This window comes from Prunus persica, chromosome G5, assembly GCF_000346465.2.
Source record: "Prunus persica cultivar Lovell chromosome G5, Prunus_persica_NCBIv2, whole genome shotgun sequence".
NCBI lineage: Eukaryota > Viridiplantae > Streptophyta > Magnoliopsida > Rosales > Rosaceae > Prunus > Prunus persica.
In genome coordinates this window covers 17,845,516-17,863,714 of record NC_034013.1, presented here as the reverse complement: position 1 = coordinate 17,863,714, position 18,199 = coordinate 17,845,516, and the positions used below count along the sequence as shown (strand labels likewise).

Below are 18,199 nucleotides of genomic sequence, written 5' to 3'. Positions count from 1 at the left end.
CTGCCTCTTGGATTTTAATTGTTTAAGGCCCGAGTCCTACAAGGCTACAGGGAATTTGCTTTTGCTTTGGTGTTAAGCTAACCCACTTGGTAAAAGCAAAAGCAGAGGAATCTGATCTGTGCTTTGCAAAGGCAGAGCACTTTCTGTAATAGATTAGCTAGCTAAAGAGAGAGCCAGAGTGCAGATATAAATTATTTCTGTGCTCTGAGAAAAAGAGATTATATACTAAGTGCTGGTAGGTTAGAATACAATAGTAAGATGGTATTAGTACAAAAGATGCATGTAGCTTGGACTGAGAGTTGGCCTCATGATTTCTGAATTCAACATCAATCCTTTTCTTTTCTTTTCTTGTGAATTATAATCTAGAGCTGTCAAATTTCCAATCTCCCCCGCACCATAACTCTTTCTTCAGAAAATGTATAATATAAGTTGTGACTAATTGGGCAAAACAAAGTAATCTAGAGACGTTTATGTTGAGTGTTGAAACTTGAAATGCAAGTAAGCTCCGTTGTTTTCTTACAAAGTAATTAACCCTCCTACACGTAACACACTAGTACAAGAGTAGGTAGCTAACAAGGGTCAGTTTCATTTTGATGTTTAAATTGGGAATTGGTGGCCGGCGCTGGGTAGCTATTAGTCGTCTATGGTAATGTCTACGGTTGATCAAGCAAGCAACCAAGCAAGCAACTCTAGTACTAAATGTATAGCATACCAAAAGAATGCCGTATTCTGTCGGACCAACAACCTCAACTAACCTCACATTAGTAGTGGTATACTTACTGTACATGTGTGTGTGAGGTGAGTACGTGCAACGGTGCAGGAAATGGAAATATCAAATATGGACATCTGCCTGCCTGTCGATGGCCTCAGAATCAGAAAGCAGATAACAGATAGCAGTTAGGAAATTAAGTTGATGAATGAAATGGTGTAGTGTAGGGCTTCACATGTCCATGTTCATGCCCATGGGTGACCTAATTATGACTAAAACCCATCTTCCACGCACAACTTTCTCCTCTATTTCACTCTCTGCATGTGTTGGTGTTTTTGTGCTTGTGTATTTGACAGAGAGAGAGAGAGAGACAGAGAGACAGTGATGAGAAGAGCCGACACAAGAAAAGTAATCAAGCAAGCAACGTGAATGTTGGCTTTCCAAGTAAGAGTAAAGGGCCCTTTTAGTAAATAAACAGCTATATACATATATAATTTCTATGAACTATGAGATCTGGTTGGCAACTTGGCTATTGGCAGTGGCACTCCTTTTATTTATATCTCATAATTTTCTATTGATGCACACCACACCTAGTCATACATACAGTATTTTAATAGGCTAATTGGTTGGTAATAAATCACATACAATATTTCGTGATAATTAATTCACACCTCAACATTTCTTTTCTTGTGTGTCTACAATCCATACATAAATTTATATGATAGGATGTTAAAATCCTATTATCGCGAGAGAGACTCATACACTTTTTGCTATTTCTAGTCAATAGCTTAATAACATGCAGAATCACTTTTTCACGTGTCATTACATTATTAGTCGAAAATAACAAAATAGTATTATTTCCGTTACAAGAAAACTTTTATGAACCACCGCACCGCACCACACCTTCCATTTCATTAAAACTATTTGTTTTGTTTTGTTACATGGTCCTACAGTCCTACTCCTAACGATCCATTTTCGTAACCACTAATTGTTCTTAATTATTTAAATTCACTCATACCATGCTAAGATTGCCAACAATAAAATACTCTTAACAATAATTGCCTTCATATTCTTCAATTGATCACTATGATTCGTATCATAAAGCCAGCATCCAATCCAACTAAGAAGAAGATCTCATACTATTATCATCCTTTAATTTATAAGAACAAGTTTGCTTCCTTCCTTCCTTCCTTTCAAATAAAATTGAATTAGAGCAGGTAAAAGTCAAATAAGCGCAAACATTAAGAAGCCGAAAAATCCTTTTATGTTTGAGGTCATTAATTTACATTTCCAAGAGCAAACAATTCTAACTGGTTGTCCTTGTCACATGAAAACTTCACAATTCCAGTAAAATTATTCTCAACATTTTTAACCTCAAGTGGTATTAACTATTAAGCTTGGTGAAAAAGTTGATAGAATCATATCAGTTGAATAAAAGCAAAAAAAGAGAAAAGAAAACACTTTAAAAAAATAATAATAATAATAATGGATTCTTGTTTGGATTTGAATTAATGTTATTGGAAAATAACAATATCCAATTCCCAATTGAGAGTTGAATTGATCATCAAGACAACTGGACAAGGTACCATTTGGAATCTGGGAAGGAACCATATAAAAAATTCAAAGGGAATACTAGCAAATTAAATTATTTAGTTGGTAGATATACGGTCTTAATCACAATTTAAATTTCAAAAGCAAAATAATAAAATGGGTATTTTCAGAATATATATGTATATATCTTTGTAAACGTGGACCTGTGTGTGTAAGACATGAAAAGAACCCCACCCTCGGTTTGGTTGACAACAGTGCTGTGAGCAGTGAGCCTGTGACTCCCAACGGTATGATTCGTCGGTTGGTGCGCCAATCATGTCAATCCATACGACGGGTTACCATGCATGCTCCTTTTTTTCTTCTCTTTTTTCTCAATCAACGGTCCAAATATATTGAGAAAAACCAATTCAAACGTGTTAGGACTGGATTAATCTGCTTTGCATAACCAGCAAATTTTAATTAGGAAATATTATATGCCTATCTTTGATCTTTCTGATATAGTATTGGAAAGAAACAGAATTTTAGCCAAACTAATAACATGTACCACAGAGTTTCTGATCTTTCTAAATTAGTAGATTTTGTATTTAAAAAAAGATAATCTAGTATTTTAATCTTGCTTGCAATGTGAGACAAAGCAAAGGGCAAGTATCCCAAGAAATAGAAAATGAAAGCTCAAATCACAGAGTTTTTAGCAGTGCAATTTACTGAATTATGAATAAAAAGCAGAGCAGAGCAGAAATGGTCAACCAACCTCTTTAGAAATAGACACATTGTTTTGTTTTTGTCATCAAGTTTGGGACGCTCAAAAAGTTAAGACAAAGATAGCTATTGGTAATTGCACAAACCAAAATGACAAGAAAAGAAAAGAAAAGAAAAGAAAAGAAATAGACGTGTTGCTTGAGTTGAGTTGAAAATTGAGACGAAAGCTTATGTCATTTCGCTGTCCCTCTTCCAAATCATAGCATCTCATTCTCAGCAGCCCAAACAGAAACAGGTTATCCAAATCCAAACCAAAGTACGTTTGTGTTTTGAATACAAATATAAAATGCATTTTGTCATATCGAATCAGGAAAAGGAAAAGAAAAAAAAAAGTGAAAAGAAAGAAGATTATGGATGTTCCCTCTTTCAAAAGGAGAATTAATAAGAGTATTAATTGAGTTTATAGGAGCTGGTTGGCTGTAATATTTGATGAATGAATGAGTTATGAGTGTACAACTAACAAGTGGGTGACATGCCACCTCCCTTAACAGCTTGTGCCAACTTGTGTTTCTTTCTGGATTATGTTTGCTATGCCCTATGAATAATTAGGTCGTTGTAACTTGTAATTAAATACAATGCCCATATGCCTCTTAAAACTGCACTCCATATTATATCAATTTTCTTAACCCCAAAAGCCCAAAAAAAATGCCACTTGGTGGCCTACCCATTGAATCATTACATTTTTTGTTAGTTACAACAAATTTAAGGGGAGGCGAGAGGTGATTATCTCATTCTAAGATTAGGTTATACCTAGGTCTTTTTGAGAACCCGTAAATGAGGTCTTACACCATTTGATGTTTCATTCCCAATTTCTCAATTAATTCATTGTCGAATAAAAAAGTTTAGAAAAAAATGTTAAAAGACAATTGAAGAGGCATACAGCTAATATAAGGGGAAATGTTGGTAATTGAGCTCAATAACATCCACCATACAATAGGAAAAAGAAGCCAATTTCTTAAATAAATAACAAAAAATCAGAAAACAAACAAACCCATCTAACCGTCACTCATCTAAATTTATTGGCTGAAAAAGAAAAACATTTTAAAATCTTCCAGTAAAAAAAAAAAGCAAAATGAAGAAAAGCAAAAGACAAATAAAAGTAGAGGAAAAAGATAAATGGCAGTTGACTACTGCCAACCAGGTCACCAGTTCTCCCTCACTGCGTACAGCTAGGGTTTCTTACTCCATTTGCTTTACTATTTCCCCCAATTTAGTATTTACCTCACAGCCTGGACTCTCTCTCTCTGTCTCTCTCTCCAAAGAACACCAGAAGGCCAACAACAAAAAGGCCAAAAAGAAAAGAGGAAATGCAGGTCCCAAAACACACTCTCCCTCTCTGCTCCACTCTCTCTCTCTTCCTCAGAAACCCAAACCAAACAATGTATGAACTTTGAAAGAACAAAACAAAAAAATCCAGATATCCACAACCCCATTTCACCAAAACCATTTGGGTTTTCCCCAAAATGCATTCCCAGAGCCATAGGCTTTCCCTTTTCCTTTTCTCTTTGCTGGTTTTGCTTCCCATTGCAAAACCAGATCTGGGTTCTGACCGAGCTGCTCTTCTAGCTCTGCGCTCAGCCGTGGGTGGCCGAACCCTGCTCTGGAATGTGAACCAGCCTACCCCATGTTCATGGGCTGGTGTTAAATGCGAGAACAATCGTGTCACTGTGCTTCGACTTCCTGGTGTGGCTCTCTCTGGCACCATACCCAGTGGCATTTTCGGCAATCTGACCAGTCTGCGCACACTCAGTCTTCGTCTCAATGCTTTAACTGGTCATCTCCCCTCAGATCTCTCTGCTTGCGTTACTCTTCGTAACCTTTACTTGCAGGGCAACTTGTTCTCCGGCGAAATCCCGCAGTTCCTCTACAGTCTGCCCGACTTGGTTCGGCTTAACTTGGCGTCCAACAATTTCTCAGGGGAGATCTCTCTGGGTTTCAACAATCTCACCCGCATAAGGACTTTGTACCTCCAAAACAACAAGCTTTCTGGAGTTATTCCCGAGCTGAACCTTCCCAAACTCGAACAGTTCAATGTATCAAATAATTTGCTAAACGGGTCTGTTCCAAAAAAATTACAGTCTTACTCTTCCAGCTCGTTTCTGGGTAATTTGCTATGTGGGCGTCCCCTTGATAGTGCTTGTCCTGGAGACAGCGGAGCTGCTCCAAATGGGGATATAAATATCAATGATGACCACAAGAAGAAGAGCAAGCTGTCTGGTGGTGCTATTGCTGGTATTGTCATTGGATCTGTACTGGGTTTTCTTCTAATTGTTATGATTTTAATCCTTTTGTGCCGAAAGAAAAGTAGCAAAAAGACGAGCTCGGTCGACATTGCTACGGTGAAGCATCCAGAAGTCGAGATTCCAGGCGATAAATTGCCAGCGGATGCTGAAAATGGGGGATACGGTAATGGGTATTCAGTTGCGGCGGCGGCGGCGGCGGCGATGGTGGGCAATGGGAAAAGTGAAGCCAATAGTGCCGGCGGTGCTGCCGGTGCCAAAAAGTTGGTGTTTTTTGGTAATGCGGCGAGGGTGTTCGATCTGGAGGACTTGTTGAGAGCTTCAGCGGAAGTTTTGGGGAAAGGGACTTTTGGGACGGCTTACAAGGCAGTTCTGGAAGTTGGGACTGTGGTGGCTGTGAAGAGGCTTAAGGATGTGACAATTTCTGAGAGTGAGTTTAAAGAAAAGATTGAAGCTGTGGGAGTGAAGGATCATGAGAATTTGGTCCCTCTAAGGGCTTATTACTTTAGCAGAGATGAGAAGCTTCTTGTCTATGATTACATGCCTATGGGAAGCTTATCTGCGCTTCTGCATGGTCAGTGTTTCTCGTTTGATTGCTTCCTTTTTTGGTTCATATATTGCTCTGCCTTTTCAGTTCTGTGGTTGTTACTTTACTTCTTTGCTTGCATTTTGATGATGATGGTTATGATTTCTTTGGATACATCAATTCCTCTGGATAATTATTTTAATCTTTTAGCCTTTTCTTTTTCGTTTCCGAAAAACGCGAGGAAGGCTGCATTAGACATGTTATTGAGTGGTCTTGAGGATTTGTTTGCATCTCCAACAGTTCTGATGTCTGCATAGTCTTTCTATTTGCAATATATGTCTTGAGTTGCTGTGGTTTCAGCTGCATTTCATATGTTTCAGGTTTAATTTTAAATCCGCAATTCCCATTTGAGCTTTCTTCCAAGGGTGACATCAATAAGTGGAAAAAGCTTCAAACTTTTCAGCAATATTGTTACATTGCAATCTTTCAAACTCATAATATTCAATGAAGAATTTTAAGATTAAGGAAACAAAGGAGTTTTATCTTTACTACCATCTTGTCTTCTATCTCTGCACTACAGGAAACAAAGGAGCAGGAAGGACTCCATTGAATTGGGAAATCCGGTCTGGCATTGCCCTGGGAGCTGCCCGTGGAATTGAATACCTACACTCTCAAGGCCAAACTGTCTCCCACGGAAACATAAAGTCGTCCAACATCCTGCTCACAAAATCCTATGAAGCTCGGGTTTCTGATTTTGGCCTAGCGCACCTTGTTGGGCCCTCCTCCACTCCCAACCGTGTTGCTGGCTACCGGGCACCAGAAGTGACAGATCCTCGGAAGGTGTCCCAAAAGGCCGATGTTTATAGCTTTGGGGTATTGCTCCTGGAGCTACTCACTGGGAAGCCCCCAACCCATGCCCTGCTGAATGAGGAAGGAGTTGACCTCCCAAGGTGGGTGCAGTCCATAGTTAAAGAGGAGTGGACTTCGGAGGTTTTCGATCTTGAGCTCCTCAGGTACCAGAATGTTGAGGAGGAGATGGTTCAGCTCTTGCAACTTGCAATAGATTGTTCAGCCCAGTATCCTGATAAACGCCCTTCAATATCCGAAGTGACCAGGCGCATTGAGGAGCTACGTCGTTCTAGCTTGCGAGAGGATCATGAGCAGCAGCAGCATCCTGATGTTGTCCATGATTTAGAGGATGTGTCTTCTCGATGAGCTGGTCTGGGGACCATCTTCTTCTTCCCTCGTGGATTTGTAGGACAATCCTTGCTTTCGCGTGTTAAATCTGGTGTTGTTGTATGTTATTAAATCTTTGTCTCATCTCACTTTCCTTAGGAGCCAACTGTTATTTTTTCTCTTTTCTTTTCACCCTTTTTTGTTCGCCCCATTGCACTTAGTTTTTTCCCTTTTTTCTTTCATTAATACACTTTGGGGTGGATATCTGTTCCATTTGTTGTTGGTGGATGATGGTTGCTGTAATTATTACTTCACCTTTTCCCTTTGCCTTTATCACAACTGTTGAGCTATTGAGCTTTCGATTGAAATTAAGATGTTTTAGTTGCTTCATCTTCATGTGTTGGTTGGTTGTGATGTCTATTCAGCCCAACGAATGTCCCCACGCAACCCCTTTTCTTGGTTTGGCTTTTTAAAACGACAGATTTTAGACATGAACACCTATAATTGAAGCAAAGCTCGGTTGTTAAGTTATTCTGGAAAAGGTTATTGTCAATTGTATTCTCATTTGGTAGTTGCTACTTGGTTAAATGACACAAGGAAGGAGGGGCTGTCTGGCAGTGGATGATACAGTAATGTTGAATTCAAAAAGTGAGTAGATGTTTTGTGAGATTGTGAATTTGTGAGGATGATGATGATGAGCAAAGCTTGCTTTATTTATGGTGGACCAAACTCTATTCCATTGAAGTGGAGGGAGGGCCAGGATGTAAAAAGTGAGTAGACAGTCTCTGATGTACTGGTCCTTCCTTTTCTTTGGTGGTGTGATGGTATTTATGGCATCCAAAGTCTTAAGGAGCTCTCTCTCTCTCTCTCTCTCTCTCTCTCTCTCTCTCTCTCGGGTGTATAAGGGTTTTAGAAAACAAAAGAAAAATGAGTGAGGTACTAACTAAGAAAGTGAGAGAAAACAAAATTGGAGCTTCAATTTTCCAATATCGGATATTTTTGTCCTCTCGGGTGGTGCTGTGCTGTCCTATTCTGACGTTTTTATTCAAAATTGAAACGGTTCTTTCTTTTCTGGGCCAGAAAAAATACCCGAGCTTTGGTTATACTCGTGCACAATACAAAATTTGGCAGTCCCACTCTCCGGTACAAGTGGCCTAAACAGTCATTCATGATGAACCTGTTTTCTTTGTCTTCTTTAAAATAAAAATAAAAATCAATCACTGAATTTCATTAAGGCGGCACATGCCCAACAACCCAGTCATCATCAAAACCTTGACCAAACGCAAATTTCAAATAAAATTGTTGTGGTTCAAGTCTACCAGAACTTCTCCCTTCGATCAATTGGTAATAATACTTTGGCCTATTTTCAATGAAAATATCCCATCTAGAAATCATTTGGGAGCAGTTTAGCGAGTCCATTTTGAGATGAGTCATTTTGCAAGGAGCTTGTAACTCAAATAGTTAAAAATACTTTGCTCGATGCTTGCTCAAGCTCCAAAACCCAAAAGCTTAACGAAGGCTCAGTGTACCCACAGCACAAAGGATCGAAATTTGGATCCTGTCTCTGCGTGTGTTTGAAAAGAAACATTTTCAAAAAAGATGATTTTCCATCTTATATAATTTGCACTTGAAAAACACTGTACATATGATTTTCCAACATCTTATATAACTTGCAATTGAAAAACACTGTACATGGGGTCAAAATTTTGAGTAAAAGAAGTTAAAGTTACATGGTGCGATTGGAAAAGAAAAGGATGGGATGGAGATGTTTTCACATTGCCATGGAGAAACCAACAGTTCAGCTCATGACAAAGATCATCAACTGACACGGGCTATATTAATTAGGTTACGTCAAAGTCATCAAGATACAAAAGACTACTACTCTGAAGGTGAAATTGACGCCGCCACGGTGCGAACACACGTTACCTATATGAAGAAAGAGCACATCCAAAACTAGTTTCAGCATTTTGAGTTTTCTGATTTCTTCCATCTCTGCAAGTGCAAATTCATCACTCAAATTGCTTAACTGCACATACTATAAAAGCAAAAAATTGATAACCACAAATTTTGAAGCTCATATATGTACAGGGTATACAAAACAACAAAGAGGTGATTAGGCCCCAAAAATACGCCCAAATCAATTGAGTGCCAAAACCCCAACCCCAGCTTTTGACAAGTAGGAGCAAGTTGCTATCCACTGGGATTCCCTGATGGATCATCCTTAAAACCCTTTGAAAGCAGATCATAGTTGATTGATGCAAGCTGGGAGAGATTCTGAACCACAATCAAAAGAACAAATAGTAAGAAAGGTTTCAAAAGAAACAAAAATAGATCCATGCAAAGTAGTAGGAAAAACAAATCAGCAAAACATGAAAGAGAGAGAGTAAACCTTTAAATAAAAAAATTCAAATAAAAAAGCAAAGATAACTTCAATTACACGGAAATGCCTTCTTTTTTTTAATGACCAAGGGCGGGCTATCATTCAACATGGAATAAACAGTGTGCTCAAATTGCATCTCAACACACCCTATGCATGAAGACTTTAGAACAGTAAAGGTTCACATTCTATAAAGGTCAACAATAAAAGATTAGAGATAAAATCAAACCCAATGACAATATAAGCACCTTGAGTGGTCATTTTAGAGATAGTAAAAGAAAATAACTGTAAGAAATACCTTAAATGAGAAATTACTGAAAGAGTAATTGATAGAAGAGCCAGACTCGAACTCTGTGAGGCCCCCGCATTCGTCACCCTGTCAATGAACAATTGCCCAAGATCACGTCAGTGCATCAAATTATATGTAACTGTGGTATAAAATCTATTCTCATTGTTTGTTAAACGCGTTAGTTTATGGGAATCATGTACCACTTCCTCATGACGGTTGCTCAAGCAACTGCTGCAGCCACTTAGGCTATCAGAATCACTGGAATCGTCAAGTTCGCTAGTTGGATAAACATGTTCATCTGAAGGATTCCATGAGTAACGACTGGTGAAGTAACTAGTATCCAGTGCACTCTCTGAGGTGGGAACAAACGCAGCCTGCAAGGAGTGAAGTCATAACGAGGTGGTGTCAATCTAACCGAAGATGAAAAATCTGCATCATCATGTTTATGATTTATGACTATGATGTATCACACCTTCTGCCTGGCAAGTGTGTCCCAGTTGATATCTTTAAAGAATGGATGCTGCTTCACCTGTATCATAAATTGGAGTGCCATTAGTTTATCTAAGAGGTTTTGAAGATCAGGCACTAAAAAAAATGAAACTCAAATAAAAACTCAGAAATACCTCTGATGCTCCTCTAGCTCCAAGTCTCTGATTAGGATCTTCTGTCAATAACCTAGAAACTAGTTGTATTAGCATCAACTAGACAAACATTTTAGCTAGATACTTTCACCAGACATTCATATGGCATTTCATAAGGAAATTTATTCCATTTTAAAAGTTCAAATAAGAAAAAAAGAAAAACTATATGTACATACATAAAGATATATATAAAACTGGCGAACATGTGCTGATGCATTTCCACGTTTGAGAATTTATTTGGTGAACTTGTGCAGGAAAATAATGCAGCCTTACTGAGTGAATATTCATAAAAGGATGGACCTTAAACTGGAAATCAGACTAAATCTAAGATCAGTTTTCAAGGCTACACGTCATAAAAAAAAATTCACAAATTTGATGCAAAATGGTATTAAAAGTTCAGACTTTCTGTGGACTGAAACTCTAGTTGACAGGCTCATAACTTGAAGTAGAACTATAGAGAAGTTCAAGAATGTTATCATCAGTATTTTAAAACTAGACCATAATATTGCAACCAATTGGCTAATTGATGGGTCTTAATTCCAGTCTGCTACATCCCTCTGATAGTTTTTGGTCAACACACAGATTGACCAATGGTCAACTTCCATGGAATTCAATGGAAACACATATTTCCATCCCTCCTTGGCTTAGCAAAAACAAAACATATCTTTTAAAGCAACAACATAATGATTCACTTACTGATCAATAAGATCCCGTGCTTCAGGGCTCATCTCTCCAGGCCGAGGCCAAGGTATATTACAGTTGAGAATATTGTCAAATATAGTCTTCAAGAAAACAAATAAAAAAAGGTTAAAACAGCCGCCACAGAGTTAGAACTCAATCAAACCACGAAATCACAAAAACTTTCTGCCTTACAAAAAGCAAACACAAAGCCCATGCATTATAATATATTTTAGAAGCAAGGTATTAACCTGAGGATGCTCTGCATTGAAGGGTGGAATACCAACGATCAATTCAAATAAAATGACACCAACTGACCACCAATCTGCAGTTGCACCTGTGGACCATAGAACAGTAGCAGCTTGTTAATCTTATCACGGAATTAACTGACCCCCAATAAGGGAAACAGAAAGGTGTTTGGAAAAAACACAAGAGCATAATGGATGTGCCCTTAAATACTGAATTAGGGATAAACCAAATAAGAGAACAGCTAGATGTTTGGGAGAAGGGATAAAACAAGATCATTATGGTTGGCTCCCCTTAAATCCTTGATTCAGCTTCCATGACAGACTAACCAGTACTAATAAATAATTATTTAAATATTCTATCACATAGCTTAACATTTTTTTCTAATTAATATTTCTTTGTTGATGTTGAAGGTTAACCTAAAGTTGAAGAGTTCAAAGACAAAATAAAGAAAATAATAGCACCTTAAACTTAGAAAAGGCTATACGAACCATGTCCTGTTCCTAAAAGTATCTCTGGTGCCAAATAGTCAGGTGTACCGACAGCAGAACGTTTCTTTCGGCTTTCTCGCTGTTGCTCAGACAGAGATAATTCGTGTTCATCTTCTCCGAGTAGGGATGTGCTACTAACTGCTGGACCAGATAAATCATCAGTGCTGTTGATGAGACCAACCTTTGAAAGCCCAAAGTCTGTCAACTGCTCAGATGGAATACAAAAAGTTAAATCTTTGGGGAGAGGGGTGGTGAAAGGCGATAACAATCCACTTCCATAACTCCTAATTAACTGCTGCACAATTTGAATATTTTCCAACCCACAAACTACTGAAATTATGTACTTTTGAAGTAAAGAAAGAAAATTGTTGAGTACAATCTCACATGCGCATATGGAAATGCTAGTTCTCTAAATCTAATGTGAAATATTTGAAAATGGTACAATAAGTTTCATTTTTCTTGAACCCAAAATATGCATATAACTAAAGCCGAACCATGTTTTACCAATCACCAGCTCTATTAGAGATGGATGTTCAAATTTCACTATCCTACTTCAACTGGAAAACCCAACTATATCAGAACTACTACTGTATTGGCACTGAAATTTCCACCCCAGGCATCGGTCAAAAATGGCAACAAAACAAGGAAAAATAGTAATAAAGATATATAAATAAAATAAATAGATACCTTAACATGGCCGTCATGAGCAATTAACAAATTGTCAGGCTTCAAATCACGATGAACCACACGAAGTGAATGTAAATATTCTAAAGCAAGCACCTGCAAAATCAAACATAGATAAACAGGACGTCAGATTAAAACTTGCACAGCAATGTCAGCAAATATATTTCTGAAGAAGATGCAAGCCCATACCACTTCAGCTATATATACACGAGCAACCTCCTCATCTAAGCAGCCTAAATTTCTCAACAATGAGTATAGATCTCCTCCATTCAAATACTCCATCACAAGATACAAGTTTTCACGACAAGTAAAAGAATAGAAGAAGCGAACCTGATACAGTTCAAGTTCTCGTTAGAATGAAACAAATGTTTCTCAACGCAAGGTAAAACACTTTGCTAGAACACCTGCTCACCACGAAAGGATTGCGGACAGAAATCAAGATGTCACGTTCTGCTAATATGCTTTCAACAGCATTCTTACGGATCATATCAGCCTTTTTAAGAACCTGTTACAAACGGTACACTAAGAGTGAACAAATCCTCTTCATGAAAGACATGACAAAAGCAACCCCAAACAAAAAAAGAATTATCTGTTTTTGGGGTGCAGGTGGGGAGGGAAAGATTAAATTTTATTAAGACAGAAAAGAAAGACAAATAAGGTGTCTGTCCAAAGTAGCATCCTTTTCATCAAGTATGGTACTTATTACAAAAATGTGGATACAGCTTCTGACCAAAATTAAAACTGTATACTGCTTTAAACTGACCTATGCTATTCCACAGAATCTTCCACGAGTTCAAAGGAAAAAAAATATATAGATAGAAAGAGGAGAGGGAAGCTATCCAAATAAAAAGAATGCAGAAGACTGGGTGTAAATTAGTAAGCCTTTATCTAATTTTCTGGAGAAGTTAAGTGAGATAAAATTCCACCTTCTGAAGATTGTAAATAAAGAAAAATATAGGCAGGAAAAAGTTGAGCATAAAATGAATAAATCACAGAAAATAACTAAAAGCAAAAACTTGGTCATGGAAAATGATATTGAAGACATAACAGGAACCTTGATCAAACTAACAGAGAAATAGAGTAACAAGATAAGCCAAAAATCACGTGTAATTATACGTACCTTAATCGCGAAAAGATCCCCTGTTGTTCTCTTTTTAGCTAAGAAAACTCGTCCAAATGCCCCACGACTTATCGGTTTGATAATCTCAAAGTCATCTATAGACGTCCGGTCCTTGGAAAAATGTATAGGGCTTGTACGAACCACGTCATCTTCTAGAGGAGCTTCTTCATCAATTATGGTACTCGTTATATCAACCTTTTCATCTTCCACTAACTCACAAAGCTGCAAATACTTTTCCCTAGAGTATCAACATTACCACATTGTAAAATTAATTAGAAAAAGGAACTGCAAAAGTTGCACTTAGTTTTCAAGATTTCCCAATTAAGTGTTTAAAAAGACTTTCCATGAGAAATATAGATACCATAGTTCAAGGTATATTAATGAACACTTTAGTTGAAGGCTTGAAGCTTGTAAAAACCAAGAAACATAGCAGCAAGTACCCACCGGATCAGCTTCTCAATGCGTGCCCCAAATGTTTCCACAGTAAGTGCATCAAACTTTCTGCGGTCTATAACAACTCTCAAGTCTTCAAGACAAGTCAGTAGATACGGCATGGAGCGATCATCATCCAAAGGTGTATTTGCTACACAACGGGCAATATCAGAAAGTTCATTCATCTGCATCAACCAAATGGAGTTATCTTTAATAGCATTAACAAAAATAAGACTTTGATACAAAATTGGGTATCAGTAAGCACAGCACCAAGGCCAGAAAGACACATGCTAAAATAACATCCAAGTCTCAAGCTACTTTGAAGCATATATCACTTCTTCAGTTTTCTATGGATGGTACATTGCACACCTGACATATGTAGAGACACACATGTTTGTATACATCCCCACTTCATCATGTGCAGACACACATAATCTGGAGAAGCTGGTGCGCAATAATTGAGGTAACTAATTTTCATCTTCCTAAAATCTTAGGACTTGGAGAAGACAGTAAGATGTTTCCGTTGCATGTTGAATTTGACAATGATGATAGCTCATGTTTTAAATTGATATTCAAATGTCATTTCACTAAATCCCAAGTATCATGAGCATGTTCTGGGCCAACCCCCAGAGCAAAGAAATATTCATAAAATAAAATAGAGAAATGAGATACCTGAGGAAGATCATCTTGCTCAGAGAAAGAAGCCTTGCCTGCAAGGAGCAAGTCAATCTGACTGGCCCTTGGTGTCAATAACGGAGACCTAGGAGTCATGCTTCCTGCAGATGATGTTGTCATTCCTTGATCAGACTTTGGACCAAAACGAGTTCTACATGACATGGAAGGTAGACCTTTCAGATCATCCATAAAAGCTGAATTATCAGCTTCAGGAAAACAATCAAGCATGTCTTCAGAGCCTCTGTGGGACCAGTCACTCAGTTTTGGAGATAGAACGTCAGATTCTTCAGTCACACTCGAATTAGATACTTTGGCAACGTCTGGACTTCCTACGCCATGCTGGCTATCCTTTTGAGCAAAGGACTCCATCATTTTTTCAAGGGTTTCGGAAATTCTGACAAGACGCTCGTTGACACTTATACCCTTCTGATCGCATCGATCAGCAATCGCACAAATTCTTGAATGGTCTTCCACATTTGCAGTTGGAACCTCCTCCTCACAGATACGACAAATCATAGAACTCTCGTCAGATACATTCTGTAGATTTCCCCAACCCCAAGAAGGTTTGTGTTGGTGCTTGGAAGAATGTTCATGAGAATCCTTGGCAGAAGGCTCAGGTGGCTTCACAGTAGTCAAATCAATGTCAGAAGTCCCTCTCCTGTTGTCTGAAGCTTTCAAAAGTTCAATCTTACCATCACTCTGGTCCTTCAATTCGGCATTTTCTTTCATGCTTTTTCCAACTGGAGACGGAAATTTTTTCCAAGATGTCATCCGGTCCCTACTAGCAGGAGAGTCCAAATTCTTAGAGGGTTGATCGGCAGGAGGTGAAAATAAATTTCCCGGTTGTATAACATGGTCTCTCTTCCATTCCATGCCGCTTTGCTCCTGACTGTAAGATTTCCTAGCTGAAGCTGCTTTAGAGACCTTATTAACAGTTGAACTCTTTGGATCCTTTGCCAGACCTGGAGGAATTCTTTTATCTGCAGAGCGCAGAATTCTTGATTGACGAAGCTGGAAAACTTGTTCATCCTCAGCCAATCCGCTTTCCTTGTGGAACTGCAGCAACCTAGTACACCTTGTGAGTATGAAAAGCATTCGAGTGTGAAGTTGCTTCAGCATACCCGGAGGAAGTTCTTGGCGTCTATCATCCAATTCCTGAACTATGCCTTCACACTGAAGCCAAAACTCTCCAGATGATGTCATTGCACAACTTCGAGCCAAAACCAGCAAATCCTCAAGGGTTTCCTGCCACTCTGGATGATTATCTGCATTTTTCTCAAGAATTCCAACTAAATCTGCTGCAAATATAGCCAGATCAGAGTTCACTTCTTCCTTTGCTTTGTCAAACTTTGCCCGAATGACAACCAAGATTTCCTGCATATTAGAAACATTATTACAAACAGGCCAAACTTCCTAGTTCAGATTCATCTCCGCATAAAAATATAATACAAGAGGAAGACATAAATACCTCTAGGTTGTTCAAGCCTCGAGGCTTCCAAAATGGGAAAGGTCGTACACCTTTTGAATTCAGTTCATGGGAAAAACTTTTTATATCGGCAGGAAACCTCTTTCTTGGTGCACTCGTTAAACGGAGGATTGCTTGAAAGCGAGGAGATTCGGACTCCTTGGGATTTTCACAATCATATGCAGTCTATTGAAGTAAAATATCAATCACAAACACATTACGACAGGATATAATAGAATATGGAACAGCTAGAAACAAGAAAATACACGGAGAATAAATAAAATTAATTATACTAGTACCTCTGGTGTACATACATCCGAACTTCTTAAGCCTCCAGAGTGACCCCAGGATGATATGTTTCTCCCTGTTAAGGATGATTGAGGTATCAAAAGCCATTACAAGGGAAAAACATAACAGGCATCTCACTCATTATTGAAAAATGAAGGTGTACAAAAATTTCAGTGATTTTCATAAAAGACCAAATGCATTCTGGTATCAATTCATGAAGAATGAGATAAGGTCACTACACATAACCACACATATGGTCCATGTTTTCTTAAGCTTAAACTAAATGTTGGGAAGAACAATGGATCAATACGTTAAGCTCTTCCTCTTGTGGAAGGGGACGCCTACTTGAACAGGAGCCATGCTTCACCCATTACACCATGGCACGTTAAACTAGCCGTCATGTTTGTCTACTGTACTATACTTGATTGCTTGACAAAAAATTTCAAGACCATGTGACTCCTAAGCTCAAAATACTACCATTTTCTAGCTAAAATAAATTTACAAACATTTACTAGTTTTATTTGGAGTTCAACACGTCTCATCTCTAAGCTTAAAACACGACCAATAGCCTTAACCACACCTCAGGACATAAACTAAATTAGCACAACTTATAAAACAGCAAGCATTGCATAATTGCTCAAAATCATACCAGCTTCCGCTGAGGATTCGCCGCCGTTCTGTAGCCGCGACGGTGCCAGCATGTTGGGGCTCTGGTCTCTCGAAGGCACGCTACCAGTTGACATAGCATCCGAATTACTGCCATTATCAACCCAACTCCCATTTGCCAAATTCTCATTGAACCCAATCCTACTCTGGCTCCCAGCCTCCTTCTTCTTCCCCCCACTTCCCGACCCTAAACTCCCATCACCGACAGCGCCCGGTCTGGACAAATTACTCGAACCCAGAGACGATCCTTTGTCGCCCCTAAACCCAAAAAAGCTCTCCTGCGGCAACGGCCCCGATCTCGTCTTTATTCTATTCAACCCGAGAGACGAAGCCAGAATGGGAGACACCGAAGCTGCTGGCTCCGCCGCCGCCGCCGCCGATGCCGATGCCGATGTAGACGACTTCTTCGGAGTCGAAGTCGCGGCAGTTGAGCCAGACTTTGACGGCGTTTTAAGCTGAGCTTGACTCTCTTTGCCCTTGGTCTCCTTCTTCTTTGACCCGTCTTTGACTAGCGTTTGGCGACTCGCGCTACCAGTACCGAAGGCTCCGCCGGAACTGGTAGTCGGGCCTTGCGGGTCGTCTTTGGATGCGGATTTGGATTTCTTCTTATCGGATCTGATCGGGGAGTTGGAGCCCAAAGATCGCGGGCTGTTGTTAGAGCCATCGGGACTGTTGGAGGAGTCAGATTTCTTGGAGGAGAAGAACCTCCCCTTGAACACCATTGTGACCGTTTCTATAGGTGTGTGAGAAACACAGAGAGAGATTTCTAGGGCTTGTGAAATTGATGCAGCCCTAGCATGGAAGCATAGGGCTGCTTTTAGAGAGAGAGAGAAGGAAGGTAAAGTTGTTGGAAGTTCGGAAATGGATATCGATAATTTGAATGTAAGAGAAGAAAGGGGTTGAAGCTGCAACGAAGAGAATGTGACTCGAGTCGAAAGCGTCACAAGCCGTGGATATAGCGCCTTAAATGCGTCCCCGTGTTATAATACCGAATCCTAATTTCAAACTTAATTAAAACGTTAACAATGTTATAAAATAACCTGGAATATATGCGGATATTGAGCTGCACGTAGAATAGATAAGACACAGCTTTTAACGAGGTTCGGCTATGCCTACGTCCTCGGAGAGCAGCAGCAGTAACCTTTCACTATAAAAATAATATGGTTACAACTTTAGTGTTTACAAC

The 18,199-nt window shown here is 39.0% G+C and overlaps 2 protein-coding genes across 3 annotated transcripts; one reads left to right on the top strand and one right to left on the bottom strand.

Moving 5' to 3' along the window:
- Positions 3,897-7,351, top strand: LOC18777987 (probable inactive receptor kinase At1g48480). The gene is made up of 2 exons (XM_007211227.2): positions 3,897-5,833; positions 6,366-7,351. Exons 1-2 carry the CDS (start codon positions 4,483-4,485, stop codon positions 6,998-7,000), a joined length of 1,986 nt encoding a protein of 661 aa, XP_007211289.1. The 5' UTR covers positions 3,897-4,482; the 3' UTR covers positions 7,001-7,351.
- On the bottom strand, positions 8,638-18,038 carry LOC18776148 (probable serine/threonine protein kinase IREH1). 2 transcript variants are annotated; one of them, XM_007211117.2, is made up of 17 exons: positions 16,997-18,038; positions 16,359-16,423; positions 16,063-16,245; positions 14,592-15,968; positions 13,932-14,104; positions 13,488-13,725; positions 12,780-12,872; positions 12,557-12,697; positions 12,371-12,463; positions 11,684-11,888; positions 11,198-11,283; positions 10,965-11,050; positions 10,251-10,302; positions 10,100-10,156; positions 9,828-10,001; positions 9,637-9,714; positions 8,638-9,235 (listed from the first exon to the last, which is right to left on the bottom strand). In XM_007211117.2, the coding sequence occupies exons 1-17, from the start codon at positions 17,733-17,735 to the stop codon at positions 9,152-9,154; spliced, it is 3,924 nt and encodes a 1,307-aa protein (XP_007211179.1). In that variant the 5' UTR covers positions 17,736-18,038; the 3' UTR covers positions 8,638-9,151. The 2 variants fall into 2 exon arrangements, with proteins under 2 accessions (XP_007211179.1, XP_020419207.1); XM_020563618.1 differs by lacking the exons at positions 8,638-9,235; positions 9,637-9,714; positions 9,828-10,001; ... (1 more) ...; positions 10,251-10,302; positions 10,965-11,050 and having other exon boundaries at positions 11,657-11,888; positions 16,997-17,966.

Coding starts and splice junctions, on each gene's coding strand:
- LOC18777987 (XM_007211227.2), top strand. CDS start 4,483: ATGCATTCCCAGAGCCATAGGCTTTCCCTTTTCCTTTTCTCTTTGCTG. Junction 5,834..6,365: donor CTTATCTGCGCTTCTGCATG/GTCAGTGTTTCT, acceptor TCTGCACTACAG/GAAACAAAGGAGCAGGAAGG.
- LOC18776148 (XM_007211117.2), bottom strand. CDS start 17,735: ATGGTGTTCAAGGGGAGGTTCTTCTCCTCCAAGAAATCTGACTCCTCC. Junction 13,726..13,931: donor CGCATTGAGAAGCTGATCCG/GTGGGTACTTGC, acceptor TTGATACTCTAG/GGAAAAGTATTTGCAGCTTT. Junction 11,051..11,197: donor TCAATGCAGAGCATCCTCAG/GTTAATACCTTG, acceptor GTTTTCTTGAAG/ACTATATTTGACAATATTCT.